The sequence below is a fragment of the Electrona antarctica genome (genome assembly GCF_951216825.1).
Source record: "Electrona antarctica genome assembly, chromosome: 21".
Lineage (NCBI taxonomy): Eukaryota > Metazoa > Chordata > Actinopteri > Myctophiformes > Myctophidae > Electrona > Electrona antarctica.
Window position 1 is genome coordinate 34,840,979 of NC_136802.1, and position 18,085 is coordinate 34,859,063.

Below are 18,085 nucleotides of genomic sequence, written 5' to 3' on the forward strand. Positions count from 1 at the left end.
TAGACCGACATATCGGTCCTGTTGAGTTGATCAAGATACATGTGGCAAAGAGAGAAAACCCCAGCACTAGAGTGTGGAATATGTTTCTTTCACTCGTCAGCCACTCGCTAGCCTGGGGTCCACCTATGCTTTCTATGGCATAGGCAGCTCCCGGCAGGATCCGCCGGGAGAATCTAGACGCAGCTGCGCGACATAAGACTAATTAATTAGAGCGACAGAGAGAGAGAGGAGTGTGTGTGTGTGCGCGTCAATTTAACAAAGGTGCAGACGATCAGAAATCAGCAGAGAGTGATGGACGTTTGCGCTACTCTATGCCGTATTGAAGTGGACTCGGTCCCAGACTTTTTTTTTCTCCCTGGAAATAAAAACGTCTGGGTTTCCGAGGCTAGCCACTCGCTTGCTTCTGCCACCTCGACAACGTGAGAGGCTGCATGTTCTTCACTATGCGGGTCCACCGCGGGTCCAGGTCGCCCACCTTCTCGCAACCCAGCGCTCCTTCCTCTCTCAACAGGGTCAGGAACTTGGCGACTCTGGTTTCGGCGTCCATCTGCGCCGCCATTTCGATGAGCATGAGGAGCTTCTTGATGCCGATCCACAGCCCCTGGCCCTTGACGGCGGTGCCGATGGAGGCCCTCTCCTTCTCTTGGAAGCTGCCCAGCAGCTCCAGGGTCTCTATGAGCTGCTCGCCCCGAGAGATGTTGGGGATGTGGACGGTGGTGCTGAAGGCGTCCAGGACCTCCATGTCCTGCAGGACGTCCTTGCGGCTGGTGGTGCCGATGATCAGCAGCTTGCGGCCCTTCGGCGGGAGCTTCTTGAGCAGGACCAGGAGGGCCTGCAGCACGTGGTTGGAGAAGCGCGGGCCGATCGGCACGTAGTCCAGCAGGCGCTCGATGTCGTCCACCACCACGCAGCTCAGCTGAGACTTGTAAGCGTCCTCGAACGCCTTCTTGAGGGCCTGACACTTGTCGAACTCCGAGTGGCCCACCATCTTGCCCGGGGAGCAGATCTTGATGAAAGGGAACTGCGAGTCTTCGGCGATCTTGGCGGCCAGGGCCGTTTTCCCGCTGTTGGCGGGACCCTCCAGCAGCACGGAGACGAGCGGCGTCGAGGTGCTGGCCTTTGTCTGCTGAACCAGCAGCGTGCCGTTCTCCAGCGCCGCAGACACCGGGATGCCCCACTTGATGATGCCGTTCATAATGTACGTGGCGCACTCTTCCTGGTCCGTGCCGAACGCCGGTTTGAGGTCGTGTTTTAGCGAAGACATGAAGTCGTTTCTGTCCACCTTCATGTTCTCCGCCGTCGCCATGTCCACCTCCACCGTTGCACCCGCCTTGATGTGTCTGTTCATGGCCGTGGACTGGGCGGCCCTGACCAAGCCCTCCAGCTCGGCGCCGCTGAAGTTCTTGGTTTCCACGGCCAGCTCCTCGATGTTCACGTCCTCCGCCAGCAGGTTGTGCGTGCGCATCTTGGTCGTGTGGATGTTCAGGATCTGGATGCGGCCCTTCTCGTCTGGCAGGCCGATCTCCATCTTCACCTCCATTCGACCGGGTCTCAGCAGGGCCTCGTCTATCAGGTCGAGTCGGTTGGTCATTCCGATCACCAGGATGTTGTTGAGCTGTTCCACTCCGTCTATCTTAGACAGGAGCTGGTTTACCACGGCGTCGTGGACCCCGGTGCTGCCGGCCGTGGTGCCGCGTTGCTTGCAGATGGCGTCAATCTCGTCGAAGATTATGATATGAAGGCCGCTATTGACGCCCAGTTCCTTCTGCTCGGCCTCTGCGTCTGCAAACAGTTTCCTGATGTTGGCCTCGGACTCTCCCACATACTTGTTGAGGATCTCCGGGCCGTTTACAATCTTTGGTTCGTGGGTGTGGAGCATCTTGCCTATCTGCCGTGCCATCAGGGTCTTACCGCAGCCTGGCGGGCCATACAACAGAATCCCCTTTATATGCTTACAGCCCATGTGTTCCACTATGTCCGGAGGGAAGACTCTGGAGGCAAAGGCTCTGCGGAAGATGACAGTGAACTCCTTGTCGAGGCCTCCGATGCCCATCTGTTCAAAGTTCCACTCCGGGCTGATGAGGGACTGTTTTACCCCCGAAGGACGAGGAGGTTCCCCGGGCTTAGGTTCCTGTCCATCCCTGGGCTGCTTTCCAACCAAGTTTAGCAATGATCCCTCGGTCTTCTCCAAAAACACCTGGCTAGAGCCATGCTTCAGAAGGCCAGGGGTGTTCCCTTCCTTGAGGACGGTGGGATCCTGGACCGCCATGTCCTTTATGATTAATTCAAACTGCTTATCGCTGAAGGAAAAAACTAATAGCTGGCCGACGCTGAAGGCCTGATCTTTGAAGTGCTTTGTGAAATCAGCCGAGATCTTGTCAGAATCGTAGTACTTAGTTCTGTCCACGTTCTTCTTCGGATAGAAGTCAATCTCCATCGTCATTTTGACCACACACTGCTTGGACATATCAAACTTGTAGTTGGCCACGTCGACCATGTCGCCAATCATCAGGTTCGCCCATTTCCTCTGTGAGAAGCCGAAGGCGATGCAACCTTGATCGATACTGGCGTGCGTCTTCACGGTGAAGACATACTTCAGGGTCTTGTTGCGCACCGTGATGTGTTGTTCTAATGGTGGCTCCCTCTTACTCACGTAGGCACAGTTGGTCAGTGACAGATCAGCTGCTGGTAATTTCGATACTTTCATTTTCCGTCCCGCCATCTTTGTGTTTCCGCCCCACTCACCTCACTCTGACTCACGTCCTGTCTCTAACCTTCAATCTGTCGCTGCGCTTGTCAATCGGTGGTCCTCAGACGAAGCCGATGCCTAAGAGCATCCTTAACACCGTATCAATGATGACCTCCTGACTGACATCACCACAACACACACAAACGGTAGCCATGCATGCCCTATCAATGCCGATTTGCACAGGCTCCCATGGCAATTCCACCAGAATCTGGCATTTGAATGACACCATACGTTATCTATATTATCTGCACCTTTCCCTCTAAATAAAAATGATCTCACACACAACATGGAATTATAATAATCTCTTTCAATATTATTATGAAAATAGCAGATCTACATGCTCACAATGTGATGAATCATTGCAGATTGGCCATTTTCAAATAGCCAATATATTGGGTTAAAGTGGTTAAACCATTTCTTTATGCCATGTTAACTCATTTTGTTGGGGACCCCCTGGAACCTGCCATCCCACTTTGAGAACCACCTTCTTAAAATATGCTGCGTCTTCACCATATAGTCTTTGAGTGCATGACATCAATGATAAAACTGTCCACTGGGTTCGAGAGTGGGGAATGCTTCTTTCTCTTATTGTGCACTTTTCTCTGCTTACTGTGTAGTCCAGGGGTTCTCAACCCGTGGGTCGCGACCCCTCGGGGGGTCGCCAAATTATTTTAGGGGGTCCCCAAATTATTTAAAAAAAAAATAAAAAAATAAAAAGATTTTGTTTTTTAATTTTTTTATCACGATTTTTCAAAAATAGCAGACCTACAAGCTCGTAGCGCGCCACTCGGTGGCGCGCTATGAGCTTGTAGATCTGCTATTTTTAAATAGCTAAATTATAACAATGCTTAAAACACCAAAAGGGGTTCCCGCCCAAAATGGTTTAAGGTTATTGTAGCAGTCAATTTATATTGGGGGTCGGGAGGGGGCGGGGCGGGGGTCCCGAGACGTTGCCAAAGCATTTCCGGGGGTCCCCGGCCAAAAACGTTGAGAACCCCTGGTGTAGTCTACTCTATAGCCACTTGAACCCCCAGTATCCACATTATTCTTCACAGGGGAACATTAGCACAAAATAGCAGATCTACAAGCTCATAATGTGTCACAACGCATTGTGAGCTTGTAGATCTGCTATTTGTGTGTGTGTGTGTGTGTGTGTCTGTAAAAATATCACACCCGTGTGAAGTGAGGGGCGCTCTTATCATCATACATCATCTCATGAACGGACATTTGACCTAATTTCTCCTTTCATTGTCAATGGCAAATATTGAGACGTGTGGGGACAAAAGTTGTATATAGGACAGCTATGCAGTGTCCTCTAACCAGACAGTGGCCTTGTGGTTAGAGTGTCCGCCCTGAAACTGGGAGGCTGGGGGTTCGATCCCCGGCCGGGTCATACCAAAGACTGTAGAAATGGGACCCAATGCCTCCCTGCTTGGCACTCGGAATCAATGAGTTGAATTGGGAGTTAAATGAACTAATGATTCCCGAGTGCGGCGCACGCTGCGGCTCACCCCTCCAAGAGAGATGGGTCAAATGCGGAGAACAAATGTCACTGCGGTAACGTGTGACGAAATCGTACGACTTTGACTAACACTGGTGTGAAGTGAGGGGTGCTCTAATCACCTTACATCATCATCATCACATTCCATGCTCAGCCAATCAAATCATCACATTCCATGATACACACAGACACACAAAGCTGGGCATAGGAGTGGCCCCTCAAAAAAATAACTAAAAACTAAACAAAAAAAGTTATTTGGATGTTTGGGTAAACAGTGTCCACGCAGGTCTACTGCACGCTTCTGAAGTTGCTGAAAACATTGAATGAAACAGTGCCACCTTGTGGCAAAAACACGTCAAAACACCAAAAGTGACCTAGAACCGTTTTCTGAGGCCTTTGATAAAGAAGTTCTTTGGATGTATGCTTAATATTAAAATAAATCATACATAACTGATTCATAGATAATACTAGAAATAAAAAGATGTGCCACTGTGTCTTTTATTCATGAAACTCAAATGGTCTTAAATTAAACGTGTGCATGCCGCTGGTAAAGGACTTGAAGCATGTCCAGGGGTGCCTCGGAATGCTTTGACAATATGTATCAATATCACTTCAGTTTAACCAGTTAAAATCTATACTTAACTGCAATTATTATTATACTGCATTATAATCCACTACTCCTGAATGAAGTGTCTGGTGCTGGGAGTCTGGAGCAACGCACAGGTCCTGGGCCTGGTGAGAGCAGGAGTGGACCTGGTGAGACGTAGGAGGGGCCCGGACAGGAGTCAACCCACAGAGCCTAGTCCTTCCACGCGCCAGAATGTGGTTCTCCCAGTCCCGGGCGCGAGTTTTTTATTCCTATGATGGGAGGGAATTTGGAGCGCTGTGATTGGTTGTCAGTGGAGTAGGAAGCGCTGGGCTGTGTTTTGGACCGCACACAAGTGTTTATGCCTACTAGTACTCTATGACCAGTACTAACCCTATCTCTAACTCTAACCTAAACATAACCGCAAGCAGGGGAGCAACGCACCCCTCACCAACCTTAATCCAAAAACTATTAACGTACCCCTCACCAACCTTAATCCAAAAACTAACGTTTAGCTTGGGAGACAGGGTTGTTTTTAGTTATAGGCAAGCCGATTTAAAAAATGGCTTCTAAATCCTAAAAGTTTTCTGAAAAACCTATGTTTCTGTCAGTGGTGCTCAACCTTTTTCATGTCAAGGACCCCCAGAATTATACTGAATTTGGCTGCGGACACCGATCTGAAAATATGTTGTTCCAGGGACCCCCCCCCCCCCCAAAGAAGCAAAGATTTCAGTTAAAAACGTTCGCTCTGAAAGAATATCTATTCAAAGATTTGCACCACATTTTCACGCTTTTTCAAAAAAGCTCATATATAGCGCGGCACCGAGTGCCGCGTTACGAGCTTGTAGATCTGCTATTTTTCAATAGCTAAATTACAACATAATGCTTAAAACACCAAAATGGGTTCCCGTTCACAATGGGTTAAGAAGTAGTAAGAGCACCATGGGCAGAGGGGATACCAATGGTCTCTGTGGTGAGGAATCCCAGAGTGGAGTTACATGGACAGGTACATATGGGGCAGGGTTTATTGTCTTCTAAGCAAAAAAAAGAATAATTTCTGAACCTTTCTGTTAAAACCATTTTTTACAGCCTAACAAACTAATGTGGAGATTGTGGACATAGTCATTAGATGGCAACATTTAAGAAATTAATTTAAAAAACGGTAGGTTCCGACCCACTGCAGTGGACTAGCCTAGTGAATACATCACAAGAAAGACGCAAATGAAATACTCTCAAAATATCATTTCAGCTTTAATGTTTGGAAAACTTGCATACAAGGAAAGCATACTATCTCTCATCATGTCCATAATTAAAAACATGTGTGGACATTAATGTCTTAATTCCTCGCATCATAACTGAACAGCTGAGAACTGTTCGCTCCATCAATGAGCTAATTAGAATTAGACCAGAGCATGCTTGTTACAACAGTAACCAACATAACCAGCTGGGATTAATTCACATTATGCTAGCCCAGTGGTTCTCAAAGTGTGGCCCAGGGACCTTTCATGTTCCTTGAGGGGGTTCCAAATGAACCCTACAGGTTTAACTCAGGACTGTAGTAGTACAATGGAACCAAATTGGGACCCCCCAAAAATGTGTCCGCGACCCACAAACGGGCCCAGACCCACTGTTTGAGAAGTACTTGAGGCGGGCTTGTGCTTTAACCCATTCAGGCCTGACGTCGAAATTAAAACAAAAAAAGTTTTCTAAATCATGACAATTTTCGGAAAGATTTGAGGCACATTTTAACGATTTTTCAAAAATAGCAGACCTACAAGTTCATAGCGCGCCACTCGGTGGCGCGCTATGAGCTTGTAGATCTGCTATTTTTCAATAGCTAAATTATATAACACCAAAAGGGGTTCCCGCTCAAAATGGGTTAACAAAGTACTTTTATTAAATGTAAATGATGGCATTCCAATCCATATAAGAATAACAGATAAACCACTAGCTGTGACAACAGAGACAGGGAACTTGATAAAAGAAAAACACAAAAAAAAAAGGTTAAGAAAAAGAAACGACAAAATACAAAGAAATGCCATCGTCGAGAAGACAGTATTTACATCAGAATAGTTGAGGAGACATTGGTTTAGCACAGAGACAACAAGGACAGTTCAGTGAGTTCCTCAACCTGCGGATCGGTACGCCCAAAGTGGGACGTGAGATTCTCCCGACAGGGCCGCGGGGGAAAGTAAAGAGCGAAACTTGGCCCGAGTTGAGACGATGGAAGACATGGGAAGAGAAAACGACATCATAAGCGAAGAGGTAGTAACAAGCGCTACAGCTTTCAATTTTTGACAGTGTCCAACTTAATATATACAGTTGAGAGGTAATGGGGCGGGGAGGGGGCTAAAATGGGAGTCGGCGCTAAGTGGGAGGGGTCATATCACTGGTTCTCAATGTGGGGTTCAAAGACCACCCAGGGGTCCTCGATGGGGGGGGGGGGGTTCAGGAGGGAGGGTCCCCCGCCGAAATGACATGATAGTCATTGACCATAAAGGAGTCTGGACCCTTGCATGTCTGCAACTTGGGAGAGTGCGCAAATGGAACCAAATGGACCCTTACGGTTTCCAATTGCACACTAATTTTCAGGAAGGAAAAGCAGCAGATTGACAAGCTTGTAGATGTGCTGCTTTTATGTGACGCGGCAGTATGATCAAGTTGGGCCGATAATTTAGGCTACAATAATTTAGAATAATGGTGCTGAAGGTTTCTGCCTGACAACCACCACAGTTATATCAAACTAGTCTGGGGGGGGGGGGGGGGGGGGGTTGAGAATCAATGACTACGTGGAGTGGGGTGGTCATTAAAGGGGTACAGGGGGTCTAGACAGAGTCGGTCCTCTTGTAGGCCACCATGCTGTTGACCTTGTGGATGGTGGTGGTGAAGGAGCGCAGGCGAACCTCCTCAGAGTTGTTGATGACCTGCGGCCCAGACTCCTCCCACTGGGCGGGGACGTCCAGGTCCTTGTCCGTGTAGACCAAGAGGTCGAAGGAACCTTAGGAGGGGGGGGGGGGGGGGAGGGGGCAAGGAAAGGAGTAATGTGATTTCATATAATTGACTTTTTTTGTGATCACGTGATTTCCTGCTTCCTGGTTTCTATGAGAGTCAAACTCATAGTAGGATAGGTTAGTGAAGAGCGCCATCTAGCATTAAAACTAAAAAACACACGTCAAAACACGTGATTGTCGGTGTGGGCTTCGGGGGAGAAAAAACATGTCAAAACTCGTCATTGGCAGTGATTGAGGCATGTAACCCATTTTCAACTTCATATAATTGGTCCTCACTAACGGATGACATCAATGGTAGGCACATTTCTCAACTGTCCACAGACCCTCCTCTTGAGACCGAGAGAGTAGACAGAAATGGTGCCATCTCATGAGCATTTCTGAGGACCAATTATATAGGTTGAAAATGGGCGATGTGGTCACTTTAACGAGAATGTGTTTCCATACTTTGCATTATGGAACAACTTCTATATATCCGGATATACTTACAGGCCGTCTCCAGCAGGGGGAGGAAGGTGACCGTGGCGGTGATCTGTCTGATGACAGAGCGGATCTCATCCTGGATGACCTTGACAGACTTCTCCCTGGGAGCGCTGCAAAACACAAGTTACAACACTCAGCACGCCATGTTTAGAGTTTTAACACACACGTAATAACACTCAGCACATGGTGTTTACTGTCGAGTTTTAACACACGTTACAACACTCAGCAAGTCATGTTTAGAGTTTTAACACACACGCGTTACGGCAGCGCGTCAATACTGTAGTTGTTTCCATACCGACACCATATTAGAAAAGCTGTATACAGCCTAAAATGCTGGTATTGGCGAGTAGTATGCCATTGCCAGTCTATGCCATTCCAATAGCACCTCATTTATTAAGATACTTCTGAACATATTGCTAGTTTGACCACTTCAAATGCTCTAATCTTAAAAAAAATAAAATAAAAAGGTTTCTAACTTCTATGTAATCCAAATGACTGAAATCAGTGGTAGCGACTTCGAACTATAATCCATGTACATAGACAAAATTGGCATAGGGCATAGCAGTGATTGCACTAAAAAAAATAGGCAATTCATTTTTCCCATAGAGATTTCAAAAAATATTTAAATAAATAATTTTAAGCCTAAGAATCAAGCTATATGCTAGCCTGGCTCCAGCCCTGAATCGCTATTAGAAAAATATGTCCTGGCGATTCAGGTCTGGTGACTCTGCCTACGGCGCCGTCAGTCTCGAAAATCAGATCGCAGCAACTGATTGGCCATCAGGCCCTCAGTCCCTCGACAGCGTCAAACTACAACAAACATGGCTGCCCCCACTGCGGTAACTCTCGATCGTATCAATCTGGCTATTAAATCGACCTATGATAAATAGTTTCTTTACAGAAACGACAGGTTTTTATAAACATTCATCATCCGACATATTTGACGGCGGATTGATGAATGACGACAGTTTTCCATTTGATAAATGATGGCCGTTAAGATGGACAAGCATTATGAATAAACACTAGTTTTTATCATGATTGCAAACTTTGTCAAATAATCAGTTAAGGAAAAGACAGACAATGTTTTCTGTCGTCTTGTTATTCTATACACACACACACACACTACATAACAGAGTTGAGTGTATTACTCTGTAGTAACAGATACCATTATGAGACAAACCTGCCTACAGGTGAGCAGTTCTTGTGATGAGAGCAGTGATGCTGCTAGCCTTGCGTCCCTGACACACATTTGCCGCCATTGGCGGAGATCTACGTCTTTTGGTCCTTTATAGTGGTTACGATAGCTCGAGTCGTAATGCTACTTACATTAGCACTGGGTTGCTAGGTGATGATGTAAACAGAAAAACAAAAACGTCCATCTTGATCGCCGCGCACATCCATTCGCACTGTTTCTGTTCCTTGCAAATGCCTTTATCTCGGATTCCATGTCCCAGATTGCGTCTCTGGTCAAAACAAGCTTTATTCGACGGTCCACAGCCAAAGTATTAATGGTCTCGGTAAGACTGTGCTCTCCACGTGAAAGTAAAATATCCGATCCGTCACAAGTTCTCACAACACACATCGTAAGTAACATCTCGTTCTGGGTTTTTTGGGGTCCCATGGTCGTGGATCCTTCAATAAGGGTTGTACTGGAAAAATGCTGGCCGGAATTTAGGGGGACCACGTAGGGATGGGACGATAATCGTCATTGTCTTTTATGGTGATTTTTAATAAAGAAATCACACCCGTGTGAAGTGAGGGGCGCTCTTGTCGTTGTACATCATCCAATAAAAAATGTATATACTTCTTCATGAATTCATTTGTCAACTTATGTTATTATCTTTTAACCATGATACAACAAACTCATCTTTTCACCATGATCATGTAAGATGACAACAGAATGTATGTGATCGGTTAGCCGATTGGCAAACGTTAATATGAATAAGAATAAGAATATGGATGCTGGGGGTTCTAGTGGATAAACAAGTGTCATGTTAAGTTTTTATAATCGTGACATTTTCATATCGTCCAATCCCTACTAAGAAATAGTGCATATAGAATCGACATTAGGACAGTGATTCTCAACCTGTGGGTCAGCACCCCCAGGGAGGTCCCCACATGATGTGGGGGTCCCCATTTAATCAGGGACCCATACATTTGTTTTGACACAATTTTAATTTGAACCCATTTGTGGGTCCCAGGACCCATTACATTGAAAACCTAGCTGTGAGAGTTAGAGCCCATACTGCTCAAGACTGCCTGATGGCATCGTAAAATGCCTGATTTTACACACAAGCTCTTGTAGATCTGCTATTTTCAGCATGCAACCAAACATAAAATGACTTGTCTTTTAGTTCTACTTTATCTCTTCTCCACTAGTCGCTCCCTAACATTTGTCTATTTTTCATTTGTTGACGAAATTGACAATATATTTAGTCATAGTTTTAGTCATCCTAGCTTAGTTTTTATGCATAGCTTTTGTCAGTTTTCATCAGGGAAAAAAGGTAGTTGACGAACATTTTGTCATCATAGTTTTAGTCGACGACATCATCACTACACAATGAATGATGTCACTACTGTGTTACCTGCTCTCCTTGGCCGACTTGTCACACTCGATGTCAAACTGCCATCTCTCCAGCACCTCGTTGGTCTCCAGACATGTGAGCACCAGCACCAGCTTCTGCACCGTGCACTCAAACAGCCACTCTGCAACGGACGGGAACACAAAACTCCATGGAATAAAGCTACATGAAATGTCATGACTGAGATTACAATTGCTTTGGCAGCAGACAAAGCAATTGTAAGGTCCACTGAGAATTATGGTTACATTGTGTTAGAAATTAGAACGTTGCCCAACTGAGGAAAATGGTAGCAGATGTGATGACAAAACCTGCTACAAATTTTAGTTGAATTAATCCTTTATGTTTGGAGAATGATGTATTGGGAAAAATAATATGTCCAACAATGTAAGAGCAAGTGTGGGTGTTGATTGATTATCTAATTGTAACTGTAACAGAAACTTAATGTTGAATGTCAGTGATGCAAATAGCCTGCATCCTTAGACTCACTAAATTGAGAAATGACAATCATTTCACCCTCCGGGGGTCCTGGGATGCAATACTGTACTCATCACTGTACACAAACGTCGTTGAAGTAGGACTCGTAAAATGTCTCTGGGACCCAACTATTCTGAAAGACCACCCCTGGGTCCCGGGACCCATTACATTGAAAACCTATTTATATCACTGGAATGTATTGTTTATTTTTGCCGTTTTATTTGAATGATGATTGACCAATTGAACACTGACAGCCACCTGTGAATGGGCATGTACTATTGAACTGAAAATGATTTGTTCTAAATAAAAAGCCTCACAATGAGTGAGGGCAGTGCTTGGGTGAGCTGTGTGAAGCAAGTCACGTCTCTGTATGGATATTTATTTATTCCCCTGTCAGTGCTATTATATGTATTGATCTGAAGTTCTGCAGCAACCGATCTGGAGAAACCGATCTTTTATAACATTTAAGTGGTATGAAAGTCAATCAGATATATAGTATAATATCATTTTGCATCATTGTGAGTGTGACATTATAAAACAATAATCAGTAATTTGATAATAAATAAATAAAATATCCTTAAATCATGTCATGACATTAACATGACCTAAGTGAACAAACAAAATGAATATTAGTGAAAATAGGCGATCTAAAAAAGGTCACAAGACAATGCAATGTGAAGGGTAAGTGGTTGGTTGGGCTGAAAAATAATTACCATACATAAAGAAAGCACGATTACATGATTAATCGGAAAAAGTAATTGATACTAGTGAAATAACCGATTACAGCCCGCAGAGTTTCACACGAACAGTTGCCCGACTGCCCGTGGCAAGTGAATAAAACATTCGGGCAAGCAGAGTTTGCTTTCAGGTTGGCCGATGGGCAAGTGCATTCCGTCTTCGTTAAATATTATAGGCTACATTTTTACAACAAGCAGTTGCACGCATTCTGTCGATTAGATTTAACATATTGTTTTTCTACACACACACAGACTTTACCTATCATTTTACCATGGAAAGAATGCTACAAATGGCACTAGGTGTCACATGGGTGGACCTCATCAGAAATGTGGACGTCTATGGGGACCTACCACACGTCACACGGTCACAGACAAAGTCAGAGAGAGAAGGATGAGGCTGGCAGGACTCCAGAACTAGAGGCAAGTAAATTGACTCTATGGGAGTGTGGGCGGGGGCTTCAAGGAGAAGGAACCCAAGGCAAAGCCAGGAGGGGAAGGAAGCTGCGCACCACCTACGTAGACACACTGCAGTGCGTCAGCTTACGCCAGGGCTCCACCGGACACGTTGCGTCTCCGTCGCGTGCGTCAAAAAACGCACCAGTTCAATTTTAATGCACGCGTTAATGTCACGCAACGCAGGCAGTGGAGCCACCCTTCATTGATTAAAAAGGGAACATTCCCTGACGGTGACGGAGACGCGACGCTGACGCGCCCGGTGGCGCCCCGGTGTTAGTGAACAACACTGTAGTAGACTGTAGAGATCAAGAACCTGATGTTAGATAGGAAACTATGGAGGGCAGCGATCCAGGAGTTGGTGTTGGCTAGAGCTCATTCCCGCAATAACTAACTTTTCTGGCAAGGTGGCATGACCTTAGGGCAAGTATTACATGACCTGTACTTGCCTGACAGGCAAGTGCCTCTGAGTCCTTAGTGTCAACCCCTGGCAGCCCTAAACTAACTCTTACCTTTGAGTTGTGTGACCACGTTGGTGAGGTAGTTCTTCAGCTTGGGATCGGTGGTCAGCAGCAGGCTCATGTTGTACTGGGTGACCCTGGTGAAGGTCTCTGGAGGGTAGATGCCTCGCTGGTAGAGGATGCTGTTGATGCCAAACGCTGCAGTGGCGTTGGAAGCAGTGGTGGAAAAAAAAGTACTTACAATTTGTATTTATGTAAGTATTAATACTGTAATATAAAAAATACTCTGTTACAAGGAAACGTCCGGAATTCAAAATGTACTTGAGTAAAAGTACGAAAGTATTGGCATAAAATGTACTTAAAGTACCATAAAAGTAAAAGTACTCTTTATGCAGAATGTATATAAATATTTTGAAAATAGCAGATCTACAAGCTCACAAATGTCACAATGCGTTGCATCGCAACCACTCTTTGAAAACCAGTGGTCTATCTATACAATTGAAATAACAATGTGTACATTGAATGAAACCAATGATACTACCAGGTAAACAATGAACCTAGCATACAATTTACAATTTAGGCATTTAGCAGACGCTCTTAATCCAGAGCATATGTTTAAACAAATCTAAATTGCTTTCTTTGAAATTGTGGTCAAGATATGTCAGCATGGGTAGCTATACATTTTAATAAAGATAACAGACTTGGATCAAGATCTAGGATACAAAAGTAAATATCAGACTAGATTGATAGTCTTGACTCTTGATCCAAGGCTAGCCGCAATTTGCAACTCTAGTTTTTTTTTTATAATGGGATGAATCTAGAGTTGCAATACCCTCCATTGACTCCCCACACCAACATTGCAGCTGTAGTCCAAGCTTGAATTATTCTCTTTCAATCTGCCGAGCTTGTTTTTCATAAAAATCCCCCGTAGACATGTTATGAGCTACTTTCTGTCAAGAAATTCTGTGCAAGTGATTCTTTTTCTAAGTGCTGGAGTTTGGAAGCGCTCGTCGTAAGTCACTGAACGTCCCTGCATGCATCTGTTTCGCATTTGCACATAATGCAGGAGGCAGCAGCGCGACCCCTTAATACAAACGAGCGCTTCCAAACTCCAACATTTCTTCTTCTTGACAGAAAGTAGCTCATAACATGTCTACGGGGGATTTTTATGAAAAACAAGCTCGGCAGATTGAAAGAGAATAATTCAAGCTTGGACTACAGCTGCAATGTTGGTGAGTTTAACGTCGTTTAAGACAAGCAGATCGCAAACGCAAAATGATGAGTGGGGAGTCAATGGAGGGTATTGCAACTCTAGATTCATCCCATTATAAAAAAATCTAGAGTTGCAAATTGCGGCTAATCCAAGGCTAGAGATAACACTGATTGATTAAAATAAGACAGTCTTGTACATGTTTATAAATTGACACAGAGGCTTTTAAAGCGTAGATAAGGTTGAGAACCATTTCATAGTGAAAACACGTGTAAATTACACAACAAGAAACAATGACTTTTCTTGAGATTTTGTCATTATTTATTAAGATTACTTTTACTCACGTTTCAATCAAATACATGACGTAAAAATGACATAAGTTGAGGCAACGCGTATTCTTTGTCACCAAACCGCGTGTAACTTGAAAATAGCCGATCTGCAAGCTAACAAGGCGTCGCAGCGCGACGCCTTGTGAGCTTGTAGATCGGCTATTTTCACCCAAGCAACACACGAAGAAAAACAGACTTTAGACTTTAAAATAAAAATACTACGGTACTTACAGAAAAACTCGGCGCACAACTCCGCGCTTCCCTTGAGGGTGATTCCTTGGAGCGTGCTGGTCATTTTCGCGAGGTTTTATATGACTATTGTAATATGAGTAGATATATTAATCTTTGTTTTTCGTGTGTCTCTTTGCAGCTAGTTAACCGCCAGCCAGTTTGAAATGTCAGCCGGAGGCTACCGCGCATGCGCACGCAGCGGCGCATGGTTGATGACGTCTAGTCGGCATTAGATGCCGGCATCTAGACACTAGATGGCGTCAAAGTGTTGCTTATAACGTTATGAGTGGGTAGGCTATTTAACTGACTATAGCTACACATCTGTTTAGAACTTTAGATCAAAATGTTTATCTGTTCAGACACAAATTAATACATTAGATATAGGCTACTGTACATCTGTTTGGATACAGACTAAGAAATTAGAAAAGAAGAATAAAGAAAAACAAATTGTTAAGACAAAAGTTGTTGCCGTGCGTGCATGTGTGGCGTGTGTGTGTGTGTGTGTGTGTGTGTGTGTGTGTGTGTGTGTGTGTGTGTGTGTCTGTGTGTGTGTGCGTGCGTGTGTTTGTGTTTCACCCCCTCCCTATCTAAGTATTGGACAGAATTAGGATGTTGATATTCATTTTGTATTCATCCTATAGGGCCCTAAATCACATGCACTTAGAAAGAGCGTGTGTCTATTTCAAACGCAGTGTTTTTTACCTGGCGGTCACATTTTCATCCGTCTTGACCCTTTGGTGTGGTTTGGGCCATTGAATTCCATGCGTTGAATCACTATGGTCAACGTGGGTCAACGTGCAATGTAAGTCATATATCACACCGCAGGGACAACGCTAAAACCGTCTTGACCCTTTGGTGTGGTTAGGGCTTTAGGGCCCCAAATCACACCTTAGAAAGCATGAGTGTCTCTTTCAAACACAAAGTTTTTTGACTGGGGGGTCATATTTTCACCCCCTCCCTATATCTAAGTATTGGACAGTATTAGGATGTTGATATTCATTTTGTATTCATCCTTAGGGCCCTAAATCACTCCCTAGAAAGAAGTTAAGAACGAGTGTCTAGGTAAAAGGATGGAATGGCCTAGCTGCCATGAGTCCAGACCTCAACCCAATTGAACACTTAATATTATAACAATACACTACGAAGTTTTTTGAGATATTCATAGAAATATATTAGATTAAATCTGGATTAAATATTAATATCCTTATTACCACAATCACTGTGTGGCAATTGTCTAGTGTAATTCTGGCTACACTCAATCTGCCAACCTGGGTAGAGCAACGGACTGACCTCATGCTTTCTTCGTCCTTACTGTAGTCCCAACCTCCTTGTTTGTTTCATCCATCCATACATCTTCAACCGCTTATCCGTAGTCGGGTCGCATGGGCAACAACTCCACCAGAGAGCTCTGTTGTAAAGGGTTAACACTGAAGAGCCAATGAGAACGCTCGATATACAGAACACCAGACACCAGTGTATCATGTCACGTCATTATTATGCTGGCTTGAGAAGTAAACTGAACTACCTCACCCTCTGCCTCGTTATTATTAGACTATAGGATAATAACATAACAAGCTCCAGACTTCTCTCTCCAGGGCAACATTAGTGACTTCCTCATGGGGGACCCCGAGACGTTCCAAGGCCAGTGAGTTGATGTGTTTCCTCCAACTGCGCCTTGGTCTGCCCCGGAGTCTCCTCCCAGTATGACGTGACTCGAGAACCCCCCTAGGGAGACGCCCAAGAGGCATCCTAACCAGATGCCCGAACCACCTAAGCTAGCTAGTCTATTGTTATATTCACAGAATATTGAAGTGCATACATACAGTGACAGGGTCAACATGAATGGTTACAGCTAAATACTTCACAGAAACTGTAATATAGTTATAGTTTAATGATTCAACTTTAGGGAATTTAAATGTGAAACGCCAGAAATAATTCACACAGAGAGAATCCAAAAACAGTCCATTTTCGTGAAGATTATGAGAATTATGTTATAGGCTACCTATTTTTTTTGTACATCCTTATAAATTCCCCTTCCAGAATATGAAAGCATTGCTGATAAGTATCAGAATAATATTCTATACATATTAGAAGAAACAAACACCTTGTCACCTGTTTTTGTTTTATCATACTTTAAAATCACCTGTGATCAATCCAATCTTGATCAAACTCCCCAAACAATGATTACAATGATAACAAATGTATAGGCCTGTAACGATTCAATCAACTCGCAATGATTCAAATCACAATACTAGGTTCACAATACCATTTTTCACCATTTTTTAAATACAAATGTATTATTATTTTTTTTAAATGACTGATAAATCCTTTTTTTTCTCTCTCACACAAGTCCAGTATTTTCTCTCTTTTTATTTTCTTCTCTTATCCTCTTTTCAATACATTAGCAAACTAGATAAAGTGCCCCTCGGGGCACAGGTCTCCACCAGGGTCAGGTTGTGGCCTCCTGGTGGCGCTATAATAGGCCAATGTGAACAGGGTGGCATTTCTTCTTACGCCTTGGATGGCAATTGGATGATTTGAAAAAAAAATCCACCTGTTGGTGGCGCTATAACAGGCCAATGTGAAAAGGGTGGGATATATTCCTCAGCCTAGTAGTCTTGATTTGAGGCTTTTTCTTCAAAACCAATCCTGCAAACTTTGAAAGCCAATGTTAGCCAATGGAATATGGAATATGAAATATCGGACAGATCCGTCTTGAACATATGACTATAGAGATACTGTGTAACGATTTGCGGGATTTCTGGACAGAATCTGGAGGAGTATATAAAAAAATGTGTTTTACAAAAGTCGGCCTCCTGGTGGCGCTATACCAGGCCATTCTGGAAAAATTGGGGCAGAGATTAATCGTTGGCATCCAGGGAGTGTGTGTGCAAAATGTAGCATCGACCGGGTTAACGGTGCCGGAGATTAGCTGGTAACAGACGGACGGACGGACACATGCACACACACACACACACACACACACACACACACACACACACACACACACACACACACACACACACACACACACACACACACACACACACACACACACACACACGGATGGAGTGCAAAACATACTCTCTCCCCATGCCTTCGGCCTCGTGGAGACAATGACAGAAAACTAGTCTTTATCAATTATCTTACACAAACCCTGTATTTTCTTCTTTTTTATAAGCACCCTCTGTTGTTTGCATCACGATTCAAATTGTGATTTAATCGCAATTAAAATTGTCACCAGTTTGAATCGAGTTGAATCGATTTACGATATATATCGT

General features: G+C 44.3%; 2 protein-coding genes across 2 annotated transcripts; both read right to left on the bottom strand.

Moving 5' to 3' along the window:
• Positions 1–385: 385 nt before the first annotated feature.
• LOC306914356 (vesicle-fusing ATPase-like) lies at positions 386–2,722 on the bottom strand (the record flags this gene model as incomplete). Its single annotated transcript, XM_079491351.1, has 1 exon — positions 386–2,722. The coding sequence occupies one exon, from the start codon at positions 2,720–2,722 to the stop codon at positions 386–388; it is 2,337 nt and encodes a 778-aa protein (XP_079347477.1).
• Positions 2,723–6,068: 3,346 nt separating this feature from the next.
• mad2l1 (MAD2 mitotic arrest deficient-like 1 (yeast)) lies at positions 6,069–15,004 on the bottom strand. Its single transcript, XM_079491545.1, has 5 exons — positions 14,805–15,004; positions 13,086–13,232; positions 10,913–11,033; positions 8,334–8,437; positions 6,069–7,834 (listed from the first exon to the last, which is right to left on the bottom strand). Exons 1-5 carry the CDS (start codon positions 14,866–14,868, stop codon positions 7,662–7,664), a joined length of 609 nt encoding a protein of 202 aa, XP_079347671.1. The 5' UTR covers positions 14,869–15,004; the 3' UTR covers positions 6,069–7,661.
• Between the last annotated feature and the right edge of the window lie 3,081 nt (positions 15,005–18,085).

Bases quoted from the DNA above. Each gene is read 5' to 3' on its own strand.
- mad2l1 (XM_079491545.1), bottom strand. From the start codon at position 14,868: ATGACCAGCACGCTCCAAGGAATCACCCTCAAGGGAAGCGCGGAGTTG. The intron at 13,233-14,804 runs GTAAGTACCGTA...ACGCCACTGCAG, and splicing joins GTTGTGCGCCGAGTTTTTCT to CGTTTGGCATCAACAGCATC. The intron at 11,034-13,085 runs GTAAGAGTTAGT...CGTCCGTTGCAG, and splicing joins CGTGGTCACACAACTCAAAG to AGTGGCTGTTTGAGTGCACG.